The sequence below is a fragment of the Melanerpes formicivorus genome, unplaced genomic scaffold (genome assembly GCF_026170545.1).
Source record: "Melanerpes formicivorus ecotype bairdi unplaced genomic scaffold, bMelFor1.0.p_v2 SCAF_4, whole genome shotgun sequence".
Lineage (NCBI taxonomy): Eukaryota > Metazoa > Chordata > Aves > Piciformes > Picidae > Melanerpes > Melanerpes formicivorus.
In genome coordinates this window covers 5836895-5854280 of record NW_027142356.1, presented here as the reverse complement: position 1 = coordinate 5854280, position 17386 = coordinate 5836895, and the positions used below count along the sequence as shown (strand labels likewise).

At 42.9% G+C, this 17386-nt stretch overlaps 1 protein-coding gene across 2 annotated transcripts in view; it reads right to left on the bottom strand.

Annotated features, from left to right (window-relative positions):
• Window positions 1-17386, bottom strand: part of METAP1 (methionyl aminopeptidase 1) — a 35254-nt gene that overhangs the window by 8090 nt on the left and 9778 nt on the right. Inside the window, exons 2-7 of one of the 2 annotated variants that reach the window (XM_068136798.1) lie at window positions 13200-13251; window positions 9427-9539; window positions 8088-8148; window positions 5359-5450; window positions 4531-4614; window positions 2537-2675 (exon numbers count right to left, since the gene is read on the bottom strand). In XM_068136798.1, coding sequence (XP_067992899.1) covers window positions 2537-2675; window positions 4531-4614; window positions 5359-5450; window positions 8088-8148; window positions 9427-9539; window positions 13200-13251 — 541 coding nt within the window. The remainder of the gene's footprint in view (window positions 1-2536; window positions 2676-4530; window positions 4615-5358; window positions 5451-8087; window positions 8149-9426; window positions 9540-13199; window positions 13252-17386) is intronic. The other variant, XM_068136799.1, reaches the window with a different exon arrangement.

Genomic DNA, 17386 nt, shown 5'->3' with positions numbered 1-17386 from the left:
CCTGCCATGGGCAGGGACACCCCACACTAGATCAGGCTGGCCAGAGCCTCATCCAGCCTGCTCTTAAACACCCCCAGGGACGGCGCCTTGACCACTTCCCTGGACAACCCATTCCAGGGCTTCACCACTCTCATGGTGAAGAACCTCCTCCTCACATCTAGCCTGAATCTCCCCACCTCCAGCTTCATTCCATAAAGGTGATAGAAAGTAGCCCTGTGGGAAAAAGACTTGGGGGTACTGATGGGTAAGAAACTGGACATGAGCAGGAAGTGTGAGCTTGCAGCCCAGAAGACCAATGGCATCCTGGGCTGCATCAAAAGATGTGTTGCAAGCAGATCCAGAGAAGTGATTCAGTTACTTCACTCTGCTCTGATGAGACCTGACCTGGAGTACTGTGTCCAGGTCTGGAGCCCTCAGTATAGGAAGGACATGAACCTGATGGAGTGGCTCCAGATGAAGGCCACGAAAATGATCAGGGTATTGGAGCATCTCTGGTATTCAGGACAGGCTGAGGGAGCTGGGGTTGTTCAGCCTGAAGAAGAGGTGGCTCTGGGGAGACCTAATAGCAGCCTGCCAGTACCTGAAGGCAGCCTACAAGGATGGAGAAAGACTGTTTGCAAAGGCCTGCAGTGACAGGACGAGGGGCAATGGCTTCAAACTAGAGAAGAGCAGCTTTAGATTGGATGTTAGGAACAGAGTGCCTGGGGAGGTGATTTGAGCCCCATTCCAGGAGATACTCAATGTGAGGCTCGACAAGGCTCTGGGCAACCTGATGTAGTTGAGGATGCCACTGCTGACTGCAGAGGGGATTGGACTAGATGACCTTTGGCGGTCCCCTCCAACCCAGGCCATTCTATGATTCTATGATTTGGTATCAGTCAAAAAAGCAATAATGAGAAAGGCAGGCTTAGATAACTGAAGTTTAGAAGAACATATGAATTTAGAATTACATTGCAGCTTTGTGTATGAAGTTGGTTGTAAACTAAAAGTGAGAGAACTTGTTATTGAAAAAAAAGCAGCCTGAGTAGTTTTAATGAGGAAAAAAAATAGTATCAATTTGCAGTTTAACTCATCCAAAGAAAGATATGCCTTTTTGGATTAAGAACATCCAGACAAGATGCTTGTTGCAAATACTTCTTGTACAAAACATGGGAGCAGACCTACCTGTTTAGACATAGCTGTCATCTATTCTAGTATCATGTCTCTCATTACAGATGAATAAAAAACCAAAGCCTGCCATCATATACTCATTATACATAGCAAACACAGGCAAAATGTTCTAGATTTGTGTCATCAGGTTGCTGTCCTGTACTAGAATGGATATTTTTGTGTTTAACAGACTTTGTCAGTAGTCTGGTAGGTCTCTAAGTACTGAAGACACTACAACAACTACTGAACTGCTATTCATGAAGAAACCCACTGCAGACCCTCTCACAGGTCAAGAGCCATGAAGCAAACTGTACTGAGCAATAACATGATCCGTTTAAAGTGCCCAGTACACCCTAGGCAGGAAAAGGAGAGGAAATAAAAACAAGACCTCCCTGGGCAGCCTGTTCCAGTGTCTCACCAACTTTACTGTAAAGCATTTATTTCTAATATCTAGTCCAAATCTACCCTCCCCAAGCTCCAATTCATTCCCTCTCGTCCTATCACTACAAGCCCTTGTAAAAAGTCCCTTCCCAGCTTTCCTGTAGGTGCCCTTCAGGCACTAGAGTGCTGCACCCATCTATGCAAAACCTCACCGTTAGGATCCTTTATGGGCACCATAACCATCATGTCTGTAGCAAAACTTAAGGCTCTAGAGCCAGCTAAATAAGAATTCACACAGAACTAATCCAGTTGATTAATTAAAAAAAAAAGCCAAACACAAAATATTGTAATCACTATTTATAGAGTCTGGAAGAACTGGAATGTAGTCCACCAGTGGAATACTCAGGCACTATACTAAAGCACAAACCAGGGTAGAAGAATATTTATAAGGTTCTTAACATAGACTGAACTTCTGAAATTATTTTATTAAATAAGCTAATTAATTTAAATATGTAAAGAGCAGGGGGTTAATTGGTACATGAGAACAAAAGATTCTAATCATGTTGCCTGCTTGTGAAACCTCATCTTACTACACCACAGAATCACAGAATGTTAGGGGCTGGAAGGGACCTCAAAAGATCATCAGTCCAAGCCCCCTGCCAGAGCAGGATCACCTAGACCAGATCACACAGGAACACATCCAAGCAGGTCTTGAATATCTCCAGAGAGGGAGACTCCACAACACACTTGGGCAGCGTGTTCCAGTGTTGTGTCACCCTCACAGTGAACAAATTTTTCTCCTGTTGCCATGGAACTTCCTCTGTCTCAACTTCCACCCATTGCCCCTTGTCTTGTCATTGGGCACCACTGAGCAGAGCCTGGCTCCATCCTCTTGGTAGTCACCCTTTACATATTTATAAACATGAATGAGGTCTCCTCCTCTGGATAGAAGGTTTAATTTGATAGAAGGTAAAAGATGTTGAAAGTTAATTTTCATAGCACTTACCATTAACGATATCTCCCTCCTGCAACGGCCTCCTGTCAGGAATTCCATGACAGATCACTTCATTCACTGACGTACAACACGACTTAGGGAAATTATAATAATTCAGAGGGGAAGGATAGCAATTCCTTGCAATACAGGCCTAATTTAGAAAATACAATTTACACTTTACATTAGTATGTTTGGCACAAAGGAAAAGAAAACCAACATATGCACAACAGCTTTACAATCAGAATGATAGGTTAAAAAGCAGTGACTCTTGAAAGTAAGATTCTTCAAGCATTTTTTAGCATTAGGGTATCCCGTTGTGCTTTGCATGTCTTAGCAGGAAGGAAGTAAAGCTATTTTTCTTTCTACTCACTTCTATGTTCAACTACCAATGCTTAAACATGCAGGTGTAAAAACAATGCATGGTAATATTTATTCAGTTTAAAACCCCCAGCCCTTTTCAATGACTAGTTTTAAGAACCTACTTAAAGTATTTTTGCAAAACACACAAGCTAGATGAAATAAGACTTAGTATCGTAGTATCAGTCAGGGTTGGAAGGGACCACAAGGATCACCTAGTTCCAACCCCATACCCCACACTAGATCAGTATAGCCAGAGCCTCATCCAGCCTGCTCTTAAACCCCTCCAGGGACAGGGCCTCAAGCACCCCCCTGGACAACCCATTCCAGGGCTTCACCACTCTCATGGTGAAGAACTTCCTCCTCACATCCAGCCTGAATCTCCCCACCTGCAGCTTCATTCCATTCCCCCTAGTCCTATCACTACCTGAGATCCTGAGAAGTCCCTCCCCAGCCTTTTGTAGGCCCCCTTCAGATACTGGAAGGCCACAATTAGATCTTAGTGCCACTCTTACAGCCTTAGCTTTAAAACCTTAAGCTGCTCCTTTTGTGCTCACTCCAACAATCTTATTGGGATTTTTGCAAAACTGACACACACATTTCCTACATACTTACACGTGCATACCCCTGCACACTATGTGACATACTAAGCAATTCTGGAAAAATAATACTGTGTTAACTTTTCAACTTAAAAAAAAAAACCCAAACCAGTTTTAGAACTGCAAAGTAACAATTAGGGATATGGGTCAATCAGCATCGACAATGCCATACAAGTGTTTCCAAAAACTGCTGAGGAGGGTCAACGCCCTTTCAACTATTAGTTGTCAATAGTAGACATTATGCATAAGCAAATCATTGAGTATTTAATGAAGTTCATCAGAAATCTCTGGCCTCATCGAGCCAGAGTAAGTTTCATACAATCTTGGCTCAAAAGCTGCATGTGTACATCTAAAGACCATCAACCAGAAAGCTAACAAACTTTAAGCAGGCCTAAATCCTTGCCTTCCCTGCAGCGCACACACGTACCCTCAATTATCAGTTTAGATGTTTTACACAGAAGACAGAGGAAAAAAAACACATAAATAAAATTACACAATTCAAGTATCTATGACTAGTCAAAGCAGGAAAATACTTGAATATGTATTTTAAATATTTTACTGGACTGTGGCTTTAGTTAGTCTCATTGCATCAATCTTCTCTTTTTAGTTCTGTCCCAGGCTCCTCAGTTCATATTCCCACTCACAAATAATTAAGTCTTAATTAACAGCACAGAGCACAAAATGTCCACAGCTTCCCTGTGATGTTTTGTACATAATGGTATCTGTGGAGCAAAAATGGTTTAGAAGAAAGAAAACTGTATGATGGTAACTGAGAAAACAGGCCAAGACACTCAAGAGGCAATCTGAAGCTGGAAATCATGGAAGGAGCTGATACAGATGAAGGCCCAGGAGTTTCTACTCCTTCTGAACATTGTGTTGCAATGTTCTTCTAACATCTTCTGCACTACTCACTACCAGCCAATTGGGAAACAGCTCAAAATAAAGAAAACTGAATTCATGCAACAGCAAAGAAAACCACACAACAATCATTCAAAAACAGACAGAAGAAAGCACCTATGAACACCAAGAAAACCAAGAAAATAATCTTACTAAATGGACAGCATGATCAATTTCTTCAGTAGTTATGCCTGCTTTCACCATCATGGCAGCAACATCCAACACCTCTCTAGCAAGCTACAAATAAAACAGAAGTAACATTTGTTAACATTTTTGTATTAATTTGCACTAGTGTTAGTACAAAAGATTTAAAATGCAACCAGGACTATGCCCTAGAAGATTAGCAACCCATTTTCTACAGCTGCACCAAGATTGCTAGGAAAGCTCAGTAGGCTTGGATCCTAGAAAGAATGTGAGATGTCTACAGGTCACAATATTAAGCTACTTCTGTGAAATCTGTTAAAAACAAAACCACCCATGAAACAGCTGATTAAGATTTGGAACACAATTTCCCTGAATACCATAACCAGACTACCTAAATACATTTTGAAGTTTGACTTCCTGCACAAAGAAGCAATTATAACTGAAATGCATCTTTTGCAAAAGTACTTAGGGATGGAGATCTGTTCTGCTTTGTGTTTTAGTTTTTACTTAGTGCTAGCTCTAGGAAAAGCAAAAGGTCTGTTCTCATTTATGCACTGTATATTATTCACAGTAACAACATTTCAGCCACAGATTATTATCCCACTAGAAACAAAAAAGTCCCAAAACAGATAGAAGTCACCTTTCCTCCTGTGAAATACTTTATTGGGAATTGGGAGTCACAAGGCAAAAAGGCAAGAAAATACAAGACTCCACAAACTGCATTTCAGCACTCACAAGTGGTTTGGAAGTTTGCTCCTGAATGTGCTGTCACAAACTGGCAAACCCACTACTTTCAAAGAATAAAAGCACGGGATAATGAAAACTAAACCCCCTTACCCTACACACTACTCGCATCCCTTCTATATCCTCAGATGAGAGTATTTTTATTTGAGAGGTTCCTTTTAAAGCCTGTTCTGATTCAGACATTCCTGAAAAGAAAAAAAAGGGAGAGGTGAAAAAAAAGATGAAAGGGAAAAGGTGTGTTATATTGATCAGTGATTGGTACATCTGTCCAATCAAGAAACCTGCTCCGCTTACCAATGGCAGTAAAAGTACACGCTGCGTCTCATTCCCAACTTCAGTAATGAGACCATCAAGTCATAGAATTATCATCATTGTCCAGATCAATTTTAATTCATTAGCCCTCCACATAATGTAATGCCTACATGTGCTCAGGATGCCTGTTCACTGCATGGAGCCATCATGCCCAGTTTGCCAGAAGCACAACTTTAAACAACAGATCACTGCTGGGCCCCATCCATTTAGTATCTCCAATGATGATCTGGATGAGGGGATTGAGTCAGTCATCAGCAATTATCAGTCATCACCAAGTTGGGAGCAGATGTTGGTCAGCTAGAGGGCAGAAGGGCTCTCCAGAGGGACCTCGACCGACTAGACAGATGGGCAGAGTCCAACAGGATGGCATTCAACAAGTCCAAGTGCCAGGTGCTGCACCTTGGCCATAGCAACCCCATGCACAGCTACAGGCTGGGGCCAGAGTGGCTGGAGAGATCCCAAACAGAGAGGGACCTGGGGGGGCTGATTGACAGCTGCCTAAACATGAGCCAGCAGTGTGCCCAGGTGGCCAAGAAGGCCAATGGCATCCTGGCCTGCATCAGGAATAGTGTGGCCAGCAGGAGCAGGGAAGTCATTGTGCCCCTGTACTCAGCACTGGTTAGGCCACACCTTGAGTCCTGTGTCCAGTTGTGGGCCCCTCAGTTTAGGAAGGACACCGAAACACTTGAACATGTCCAGAGAAGGGCAACAAGGCTGGGGAGAGACCTCGAGCACAAGCCCTACGAGGAGAGGCTGAGGGAGCTGGGATTGTTTAGCCTGGAGAAGAGGAGGCTCAGGGGAGACCTCATTGCTCTCTACAACTACCTGAAGGGTGGCTGTAGCCAGGAGGGAGTTGGTCTCTTCTCTCTAGCAACCAGCACCAGAACAAGAGGACACAGTCTCAAGCTGCACCAGGGCAAGTTTAGGCTGGAGGTGAGGAGAAAGTTCTTCACTGAGAGAGTCGTTCGCCACTGGAATGTGCTGCCCAGGGAGGTGGTGGAGTCACCATCCCTGGAGGTGTTCAAGAGGGGATTGGATGTGGCACTTGGTGCCATGGTTTAGTCATGAGTTCTGTGGTGACAGGTTGGACTCAATGATCTTTGAGGTCTCTTCCAACCTTGGTGATACTGTGATACTGTGATTTGCAAGGAAATTATTATATTCATGTAAAATTTTGGTTTGTTTGTGGTTTTTCTGGGGGTTTGGTTGTGCTTTGGGGATAATAAACACTAATAAAAAAATATTCCAAAGGAGACAAAGGATTATATAAGCTTGTGAGTATCTCTGGCTGTACTGCTGCAATAATCTGCTGATGAAAACACATAAATTTGTCTTCAAAAAATCCTGTGCAAATTCAGTTCTGCAGCTGAATGACTCCCTAAAAGACAGTACTTTTGTATGGTTTAAATATTTATAGTCTCTAAAGAATAAATAAAAGAATGGCTGAAAATTTAAAAATCATTCTAACAGACTATGTAGCTGCTTTTTCTGGGAAATGCAAAGTACCAATACTGATATAAAAAGGCAAAAATACCAAAATAAATCAGCAAGAAAGTAATTTTGAATGTATTCCCTTTGTGTCCAAAACCAGCTAGAACTCATGTATCAGTTTTCTGTTGGGTGTCACTTAATGCAGTTTTGTTTGGGTTGTTATTTTACAGTACATATCCAACAGATACACTGAAGTCATAGAATCAGACAACATCCAGTTGGAAGAGACCTCAGAAAGATCATCCAGTCTTACCTTTGACCCAGCACTGAAGGGTCAATACTAAACCATGTCCCTAAGAGCCAGGCCTACACACTGCTTAAGCTGTGCCAGGGGAGGTTTAGGCTGGAGGTTAGGAAGAAATTCTTCATAGAGAGAGTGATTGCCTTCTTCATAGAACGAGTGATTGCCCATTAGAATGGGCTGCCCGGGGAGGTGGTGGAGTCACCATCACTGGAGGTGTTTAGGAGGAGACTTGATGGGGTGCTTGGTGCCATGGTTTAGTTCATTAGATGGTGTTGGATGATAGGTTGGACATGATGATCTCCAAGGTCTCTTCCGGTTCTATTCTATTCTATTCTATTCTATTCTATTCTATTCTATTCTATTCTATTCTATTCTATTCTATTCTATTCTATTCTATTCTATTCTATTCTATTCTCCTCCAGGGATAGTGACTCCACCACTGCCCAGGACAGATCATTCCAATGTTTGGGAACCCTTAGTAGAATTCACCCAAGACAGCCAACCTGCTGCTGTTTGCTGTGTAGTTAACCACAAGACTAGGACTTGCATGTCATTTTTCTTTTCTTCCCTGAACACCTTTAAAAAGTAACACGTTACAAGCTGCTTCTGAAAACATCAGCAAGTTAATGTGGGTGAAGAAAAGGTAGAGCAAGAAGAAAAGATAAAAAAAGAGGTTCCTTTCTCCAGCATATTCTTCATGCTTTAAGGGCTTTTTCAATGAAAAGAAAAATAAAATGCAAACATGAGTCCATAATTGTGATTGGTTTCAAGTTACCTAGTGGGTGGTCAGCATAATCCGGTCTCTGAATGTAACTTGGGACAGGTCTTGTTGGTGTCTAAATAAATCACAGTCAAAGCTGGTTAGGTTGCAAGAATAATCATTATAGTTACAGAAACACAAACTCATGAAGCAAAATTAAACACAGTGTTTAATTCCACCTACAAAAAGTTATGAAGTATACAAACCCTCCAAAACAATTTTCATTTCACCACGATTTTCCTGTTAGTCTTGATGGCTTTCATTTTATACAACCTCTAAAAGCCTCTTGGCCTTGTAAAGATTAAATTTCTATGTGTCAAGTAAATTAAACTGGTATTATAACATATTATCTCTCTTACATTGTAGTGTTTATCCTGCTGCTCTCCAGACTGGGAATGCACTGGGCTCCAAATACATTCTTCCTCTCTCTGCTTATTAGCATCTATTAGCAAGATTGTTATTTCTAATCATCATCCTAGTCATTAGCACTTTTTATTATAGCTTCATTTGCATCAATGCTACAGCAGTCAGAAGACAAAAAGCAAGTGTTCAGTGATAACACCACTAAATTACTTGGCCAGTGACATAGTAAAACACCCCTTCTCCAAAGATACTAAGAAACACAGGCGGCTCAGGCTTTGTTAGTCTGTTCTCTGATGGGCCTGTAACAGATGGAGAAGGCTATATAGAGGAAGCCACAGGGACATTTCTAGCACAGGCCAGTTAGAAAAAGATACATGTAAATACAATGCAAATTTTAAAATACAGCTATACTGAGGTAATCTTCTAAATCTACCTTTCTCATCTGAATATGTTACTGGCCTCAGTATTCCTCACCCCAGTGCTGGAGGTTACTACACCTTCTGTTCCTTCAGCCAAGCTGCTCACCGGCTTACTTACCAGGTTATTTCGAATCATTTACATAAAATAACATAAATGCATCTACTTAAATTATACATTAATTCACCTGAGCTTTTCTGAAACAGACTGCTGCAACCAAAACAATTCTATGATTCTATGATTATCAGTGAGAACGGTAAAAAGCTAGGAGAAAACATCACCTGAACTACAAGCAGCTATTTTTCCAGAGTAAGTATCAAAACATACAGCCAAAAGGCAAAGGCTTCAACCTGTTACTGATGCATGTTACCCCACAGGCACTATCTTAATGATACCACGAGATAAATCCAGTTAAATCAAAATGAACTATAATAAGGACACAGTCATACATGACCTTGTAATCAGGTTCAGATTGAGAAGCTTCCCTCCCTCAGCTAAAATCAAGTCAGGATGGGTCCATTAGTTGCTACAGAATGCAGCAGCACTGGAGGACAGAGTGGCACCTCTTGCTTACCAGTGGATAGTGTGGCCTGAGTTTACCAGTATATCGATAACCAGACCAGGGATTTGTGTTAACGTAACCTTCTAGGGCCAAGGAGGAAGCTTCTCGCTTAGCTTTTTCATCTTCTGAAAAGAAAAAATAAAAATTGTAATAATAATAATTGTAAAAAAGTAATTTTTTTAAATGGCTGCAGTAAAATCTGTCCTATTAAGACTAAAAAACTGCGGGTTCCAGAAACTGACTGAGAAGCTAAGTCTAGATTTGAACTCTTTCTAGTGTTTGAGCTACTGATGTATCAAAGTGTTAAGTAGCAATTATCATTTTGTATTGCCCTCCAGTTTTTTCCATTCAAAATTCACTTTCTGGCAACTCTGTCAAATTTTATTTAATAGTGAACTGAGGAGAGCCAGGGCAGCATTACCGAATGCACAGATCAAGTGTAGTAATTGTTCAAATTGCTCTTCATTAGTAATTCTAAAACATAGTTAGGTGTTTGTTTTCATTCTCTTAAAAAAGCTTATCTCTACAGAAACACTCATTATCCCTTCTATTAACACTCTGGCACTCTAGGTGAATGTTCCTTTTCTGTAATTTCTCTTAGCACTCAGTGACATACTCGACCTGAGCTGAGAAGGAGGGTATCAAACTTTCAAGATACATCCAAGCTTCAATAATATGGAGCCTTCTACCCTTCCAGAACTGATAGAGAGACTGCAAGCACTCCCATTTGTGCATTTCAGGACAGGCAGTGTGTGCACCTGACAAGATGGTCCCAAACTGCTGGAGGTTCTCAGCTCTCTCAACCTTGTGAAATTCATGTCTGCTGTGGTCCAGTGACCGACTTCATTCACAAGTAACACTGTCCTAACAGGGCAGATTTGAAGTGTTTCACATAATGGATTGTAGCAAGTAGATCATGAGCATTACCCCAAAAGCAAAAATACTTACTTGGAAAGAAGATGCAAAGGTTAAGAACAACAGAGCAGCATTAATCTTTAACCCATAGGCTGATAACCTAAGATTGCTTTCTCATTTTATAATCTCACAAGAATGAAGAGGTGGCAGAAGGTCTGCCATAGCAGAGTTCCCCAAAGTCTCTGTGGCCGACATCTGAGCCATCTGCTCACATGACACTCAGTTCAGGTGAACTACTGACAGGTAAGGATTTAAAAATCCAAAGTTTTAACAAAGTTCCAAATATGTGGAATCCAGTGCCAGGTGTCTTGGATTCTCCCGAAATGCTTCAGCAGTTTGTTGCAATGAGGTCTTGAGGGCTATCAAAACCAAGCCAGCTCAGCACTTATCCAGGAAGCCAACAAGATCATGGATTTAGTGGAATAGTGAAAAAACTATTTGCTGTCAGATAAACAAAGGCATTAGAAGACTGTACCAGGATTACTTAACTGCTAACAAAGTTAGTTTCACATCCATGCAGTTCTGAAGTAATAGGATAGAGAATGCCAGACCCTTGTACTGAGAAGGCACAAAGGAGAAAAGTATTTTTAATTGTCTGTGCTACCCCAACCAACTGACCATGAAACATTTATCATGGAAAAGGGAATTGTATTAGATTTTAGGAAAGGAAGAACTAAATTACTTGAGGATTGGACTTTCTACCATGCCATTTACTTTTCTATCCTATCTCCTTTTTAAGCAGGGCTTGATGAAGATAAGCAGAAGCATGAAGGGAGGAGGCAAGAAGGGCAGAGCTCGAGTCTGCTCTCTTTTTGCGAGAGCTGTGCCAGCTCTACCAGCTGTACCTAAGGCATTCAGATACTCATACTGCCTTCAACTAAACTCAGCAAAATCCTAGCTATGATATAACCTGCTATCAAAGGCTGGATCAGTGTACAAAAGATTTATTCCCCCCACAAGTAATACACCCTAACCGTACAGAACAGCTGCACTCTCGACTGCCTAACCTGCCTTCCAGCAAGTGTCCAATCACAGGGACTTCACAAGAACCTTTCCTACTTCAATGCCTTTCATTACATCAGACACCACAATGCAATGACAGAACATGGACTCAGTGATCCATGGATTCCAACCCCTGCCATTCTATGATTCTAAGCCTGGCAATGCTCGTAATTCTAATAACAGTTTATTCATTTTCTTGGCCTTTATTTCAGCACACCTCTTTCCACATTCATATACCTGGCAATACTGCTCAAGGACTGTGTCACACAACCAGAAAACAACAGAATGAGAGAATTCTGTACCACTGCCTCTGAAATTTTACACAGGTCTTTAGATGACCAGGAACTGAACAAAGCTCCAAATACATGGAATCCCGTACCGGGTATCTTGGAAAAACCTGCACCATTCTCAGACAGAATCACAGAATGGTAGGAATTGGAGGGACCTCTGGAGATCACGTCCAATGTCCTCACCAAAGCAGGATCACCTAGGGCAGGTCACACAGGAACACATCCAGGTGAGTTTTGAAAGACTACAGAAAAGACGACTCCACAGTTGTGGTGGTTAAGGCTGCGTGTTGGCCCAGATGCCACTGCACAGACCACACCTGGGAGGTCCCAAGGGGTGGGCCCAGCCCAGGGGGGGTGGTCACAGGAAACCAGGTATTCCATTCCCATAATGCCCTGCTCCCCTATAATACATCAGCGTGGGGTCTTCACGTCCTCATTCGTCCCCTGCTGCTGCCTAGGTAAAAAGGCTGGGTTGGGGGGGGAGAAAGAACCCTGGGGGGGTTTGGGTGTACCCCCAGGTGGGGATGGGCATTCTTGGGTATGTTCTGGGATCTCTCTCCCTTTTGTCATGGTGCTTGTGTTTCTCTGTAAAACTTTCACTGTTGTTTTTGTTTTCTCATTTAAACTTTCCATCACTTCTGCAATCCGTTTGTCTGAGTTGTTATTTCTGCCCGTGGTGGGGAGGGGGTTTGCCCCAACCCATTACAACAATCTCTCTGGGCAGCCTGTTCCAGTGCTCCAGGCACCCTTGAAGTAACTAAGTTTTTCCTTATGTTAAGGTGGAACTTCCTGTGTTCAAGTTGGTATCCGTTATCCCTTGTCCTGTCACTGGGCACCAACGAAAAGAGAATGGCCCCATCCTTGCCCTTTAGATACTTACAAGCACTGAGAAGAATCCTTCTTAGTCTTCTCTGGGCTAAAGTGCCCCAGGTCTCTCAGCCACTCCTCCTAAGAGAGATACTCCAGTCCCCTAATTGTATTTATAGCCCTCTGTTAGACTCTCTCCAGTAGTTCCCTGTCTGTTTTTAACTAAGGAGCCCAGAACTGGACACAATACTCCAAGTCTGACGTCATCAGGGCAGAGCAGAGAGTGAGGAAAACCTCCCTTGACCTGCTGGTCACACTCTTCTTGATGCATCCCAGGGGACCACTGGCCTTCTTGCCACAGGAGCACACTGATGGCTCATGCAGGACTCCCAGGTCCTTCTTGTAGAGTTTCTTTCCAGCAAGTCAATCCCCAGCTTTTACTGCTGCATGGAGTTACTCCTCCCCAGGTACCCAGGTACAGACCTCTACACTTGCCCTAACTGAACTGAACTAGTTCTCTTCTGACCAACTCTCCAGCCGTCCAGGTCTTGCTGAATGGCAGCACAGCCTGATGGTGTGTCAGCCACTCCTCCTAGCTTTCTATCGCAGAATCAAAGAAACATAAAAATCACAGAACAGCTGAGGCTGGAAGGGACCTCTGGGAGGTCATCTGAATCAATCTCCATCTCAAGCAAGGCCATCTAGAGCTGTCTGCACAGCACAAAATAAATTCAAAAGTATATTAAAATGTATTTTTAAAAATATACTTACTTGCTTTCTTGTGTAGTAACTTGTGAGTGGCCCAGCTTCCCTTAAAGCATTCCTAGAAATGCAAGCAAAACAGCATTTAAATAGCATGATCTTGGACAGACGTGCCATCCCCACAAGACAGGAGAAACAACTGTCTTTTAAAAGAAAACCAGAAGGCTGCTTTAATTAACCCTTGCAACAACACACTGTAAATGCTACTGTAACTGCTGGTCTTCATAATAGGAAACACCACATTCAACAGCTGATGAGCCAGAAGACAACAGAGAGCATAGCCAGATGCACCCATCTCAGTGAAACATACTGATCTAATATTAGTAAATATTGTTCCCTTATGATTTTAATGAGTAACTAAATGCCATGGCTGCTGCAGGCTGGCTCAAATGCAGTCTATCTCCATACCAGATCTTACAGCATTGCAGTGGGCAGGGTAGTCCTCCCTTAGCTCCTACAAGAAGCCATCTCCTCCTGCTAATTGTGTCCTTTCTACCTCCTTCTCTAGAATAGAATAGAATAGAATAGACCAGACCAGACCAGACCAGACCAGGTTGGAAGAGACCTTCAAGATCATTGCGCCCAACTTATCATCCAACACCACCTAATCAACTAACCCATGTAACCAAGCACCCTGTCAAGTCTCCTCCTGAACACCTCCAGTGACGGCGACTCCACCACCTCCCCGGGCAGCCCATTCCAATGGGCAATCACTCTCTCTGTGTAAAACTTCCTCCTGACCTCCAACAGAGGCCAACTGGCACAGCCAGAGGTGAACAAATTAAACAAAAGGGTGCAGGGGCTATGGAATGGAAATAGGAAATGAGGACACACACACACAAAAGAAAAAGAAATGGAAACTCAAGAACAGCATGACTATGAAGAGGAAGTTTGTCTTGTTCTCTTCTTCCCAAGCACAAATAGGGCAGCTCAGGCAACAAACAATGAATCAACAAAGTGGAAGAAGGAAACAGATGAGAGATGAAGAGGAAAGGTGAAGGAAAGACATGGGAAAAGGAGAGATTTCAGTAGAAAAGCTGCAGGAGGTAGCATTAGAGGTGATCCTTTAAGGTGCTGATTACACAATTACTTGGGTTTGGTAGCAAAAAGTCTAATTCAATGTCTATGTGCACCGAAAACAGCCATTAGTAAACAGCTAATTCCAATCATTTACAATACCAGCTGAGTTTCTGAAGAAAGAGGCAGGAAGCAAACTGTTTTCCTTTACAAGGACAGACAATACTAATGCTGAATCATCATAGTAAAACTACCATCCAAAGCCAACGACTCATTCAACTTAATGTGTACAACACCCAACCCAGTCCAAGACGACAGATGGGTAAATCAGCTTCAGGGTTGCTACTGAGCAGTCTTAACTCTCTACGTCTGTAGAGTCATACTCTCCCCATTTTCTCATTTGTCTTGCACCCAGCAGCTATCAGATTGTATGCATAAACCCACAGTGAAGTGGTGCACAAGTATGCCTACATTTAAAGAGACCCTGTTGTGTGTTATTTCCCTCAATACCAAACCCAGTCTCCTCTCCTACTCCCTATACTTGAAACTGTCACATTCTCTGGACTGGCATTTGACATGCCATGGTGCTACATAATGGCCAGGGCAAAGAAAGGCTTTGAAACCAGCACTTTAGATTACTAGAGAGAAGGTTTTACTGTCACTTGTAAAACCCACTGATACTCAGGCCTTGGTGCTGCACCATCACGAGAGCTGAGGGAAAAGGAATGGGTTTCAATTGAGGCTGATTTTAAGAAAATACAAAAAAGCTAAAAAAACCATTTCAAGGGCACTAGAAACACCAGTCTGGCTTTTATCCCCTTTTACACACCGGTCCTCTGTTCTAATGCAGAAGGATTACTCAACTAAGGACTTAGTAGGAGCAACTACCAAGTCTGCAAACGTAGAATGCACTTCTCAGGATATAAAGGAGCATTTGGGGAATGAAGATGATGATCTTGAAGGTCTCTTCCAACCTGGTCTGGTCTGGTCTGGTCTGGCCTATTCTATTCTATTCTATTCGCTGGGGGAATTACTGATTGGAATTCACTCTCTCCTTCCCCATGAAATTTTGGGATGTATTCTCCCATACCATTCCTTTCTCTAACACCAGTCTTTCTTCTTTGCCAGCCCATAAGCAGAAAACACCAGGCAAACACCACACTGCTGATGGAATTGTAACCTGACAGGCTCCATTTTGGCTTCTTATTCGCTGCAGTTGTAAACAACTCCAGAGGATCCTTCATAATGCTGCCACGTGTCTGAGTTTTCCCAAGTAAGTTTCCCAGATTTTACTTGCCCCCTGTTTCTAGAGGAACAGCAGCTCCATCAGGACTACTGCAGCATAGCTTGGAAGCTGTACAGAGACACCCCAGACACGTGAACTACATGCACATCCATCAGCTGCAGCAAGCACACGCAGCAAGTCCAAAGTGTTTCCGTAAGCACAGGCTGTTGCACATGCAGTGTACAATCAATTGGTATTTCTCAGGCTGAGACTTTTGGAAGGCACTCAAGGGATATGCTGCACATCCACCTCTAACATGTCTTTTGTGTAGGATCAGTCCTATGCTTCCAGTAAGCACTGGACTGATCAGGTACACACCCCCCTCACTACAGGTGCCTGCAGAGCTCTGCCTTGGCAGTTCCACAGGAAAACACAGCAGCTGTCATCTCACAGGTTGGAGAATCAGCTCTGCTGGCAAAATGCTACCAATGTACTACTGCAGACTGAACAGCCTCACCTTCTGTACAGCATGCTTCCTGACAAGCCATGGGAGAAAGCCACTCTTTCTCTCCATCTGTGCCCCTTTGTGGAGAGTTTTGCAGAGAAAATTCTGCTTGTCACTGAGCCTTCTCTTCTCAGCCTACTGCTGTACTACTGTACATTAGGTGGGGAGGGAGACTGGGGCAGGATTTGCGGCTGCACGACCCACAGGGCCATCACAAGCAAAAGAAGAAGATATTCTGCTGTTAGCAGCACCAAAGCCTCCCCCAGCCCATCAGTGCTGCTGCAGCCCCAGGACACATCCAAATCCAGGACAGTCATGGGGGTGTATAGCAAGTACAAAGGGAAATGTGGTTTGGGGTAAAAACCCTAGAGTTCTATAAACTGGCACAGGTTGCCCAGGGAGGTGGTGGAAGCCTCATCCCTGGAGGTTTTTAAGGCCAGGTTGGATGTGGCTCTGAGCAACCTGATGTAGTGTGAGGTGTCCATGCCCATGGCAGGGGGCTGGAACTGGATGATCCTCGAGGTCCCTTTCTACCCTGACAATTCTGTGATTTTGTGTGCTGAGACATTTAATCTTCCTATTATCATTCACGCCTCTAATGATTCTTCCATGTTTCTATGCCATGTACAGATCAGGACAGAAAATTTCTGATTATTAAATAAACAAAATCCAGGAAAAAATTATAAAAGGAGATTTTTAATATTAAAATTAAGAAATTAAAGGGTTTGTTGGTGTTTTGAGTTAGTTGTTTTCTTTTCTTCCAGATACAGTTAAAAAAGAAATACATGACCTACACAGCTACATTTGAAAACATTAACTAGCTCCAGTACACAGGAATAATGTGCATTTAGGTTCAAGTTTCTTGGAAGACTTTCTGGAGGTGTTTAAGGCCAGACTGGATACGGCCCTGGGCAACCAAGTCTATCTGAGAGGTATCCCAAACCGTGGCAGAGGAGGTTGGAGAACATTATCTCTGAGGCCCCTTCCAACCTGAGCCATTCTATGACTGGTTCTATGATTTAAGTTCAAACAATACATAATCACAGAAGAATCCAGGATGGAAAAGACCCTCAGGATCACCAAGTCCAACCATTAACCCTACTCTATAGGGTCCACTCCTAAACCATATTCCCAGGCACCACATCCAAACAACCTTTAAACACATCCAGGGTTGCTGACTCAACCACCTCCCTGGGCAATGCCTGACCACTCTGTGAACATTTTTTCCCTAATGTCCAGTCTAAACCTACTCAGTCGTAGCTTGAGGCCATTCCTTCTTGTTCTATCACTAATTACCTGTGAGAAGACACCAGCACCAGCCTCTCTACAATGTCTTTCAGGTTATCCATTAGTGTATCTGACATTCCTACTCCTACCCTTCTCACCTAAAGCACTTTTCTTTTTATTGCACGTGGTTTTAAGGAGCAATCAAGACAGACTTGGAAACAA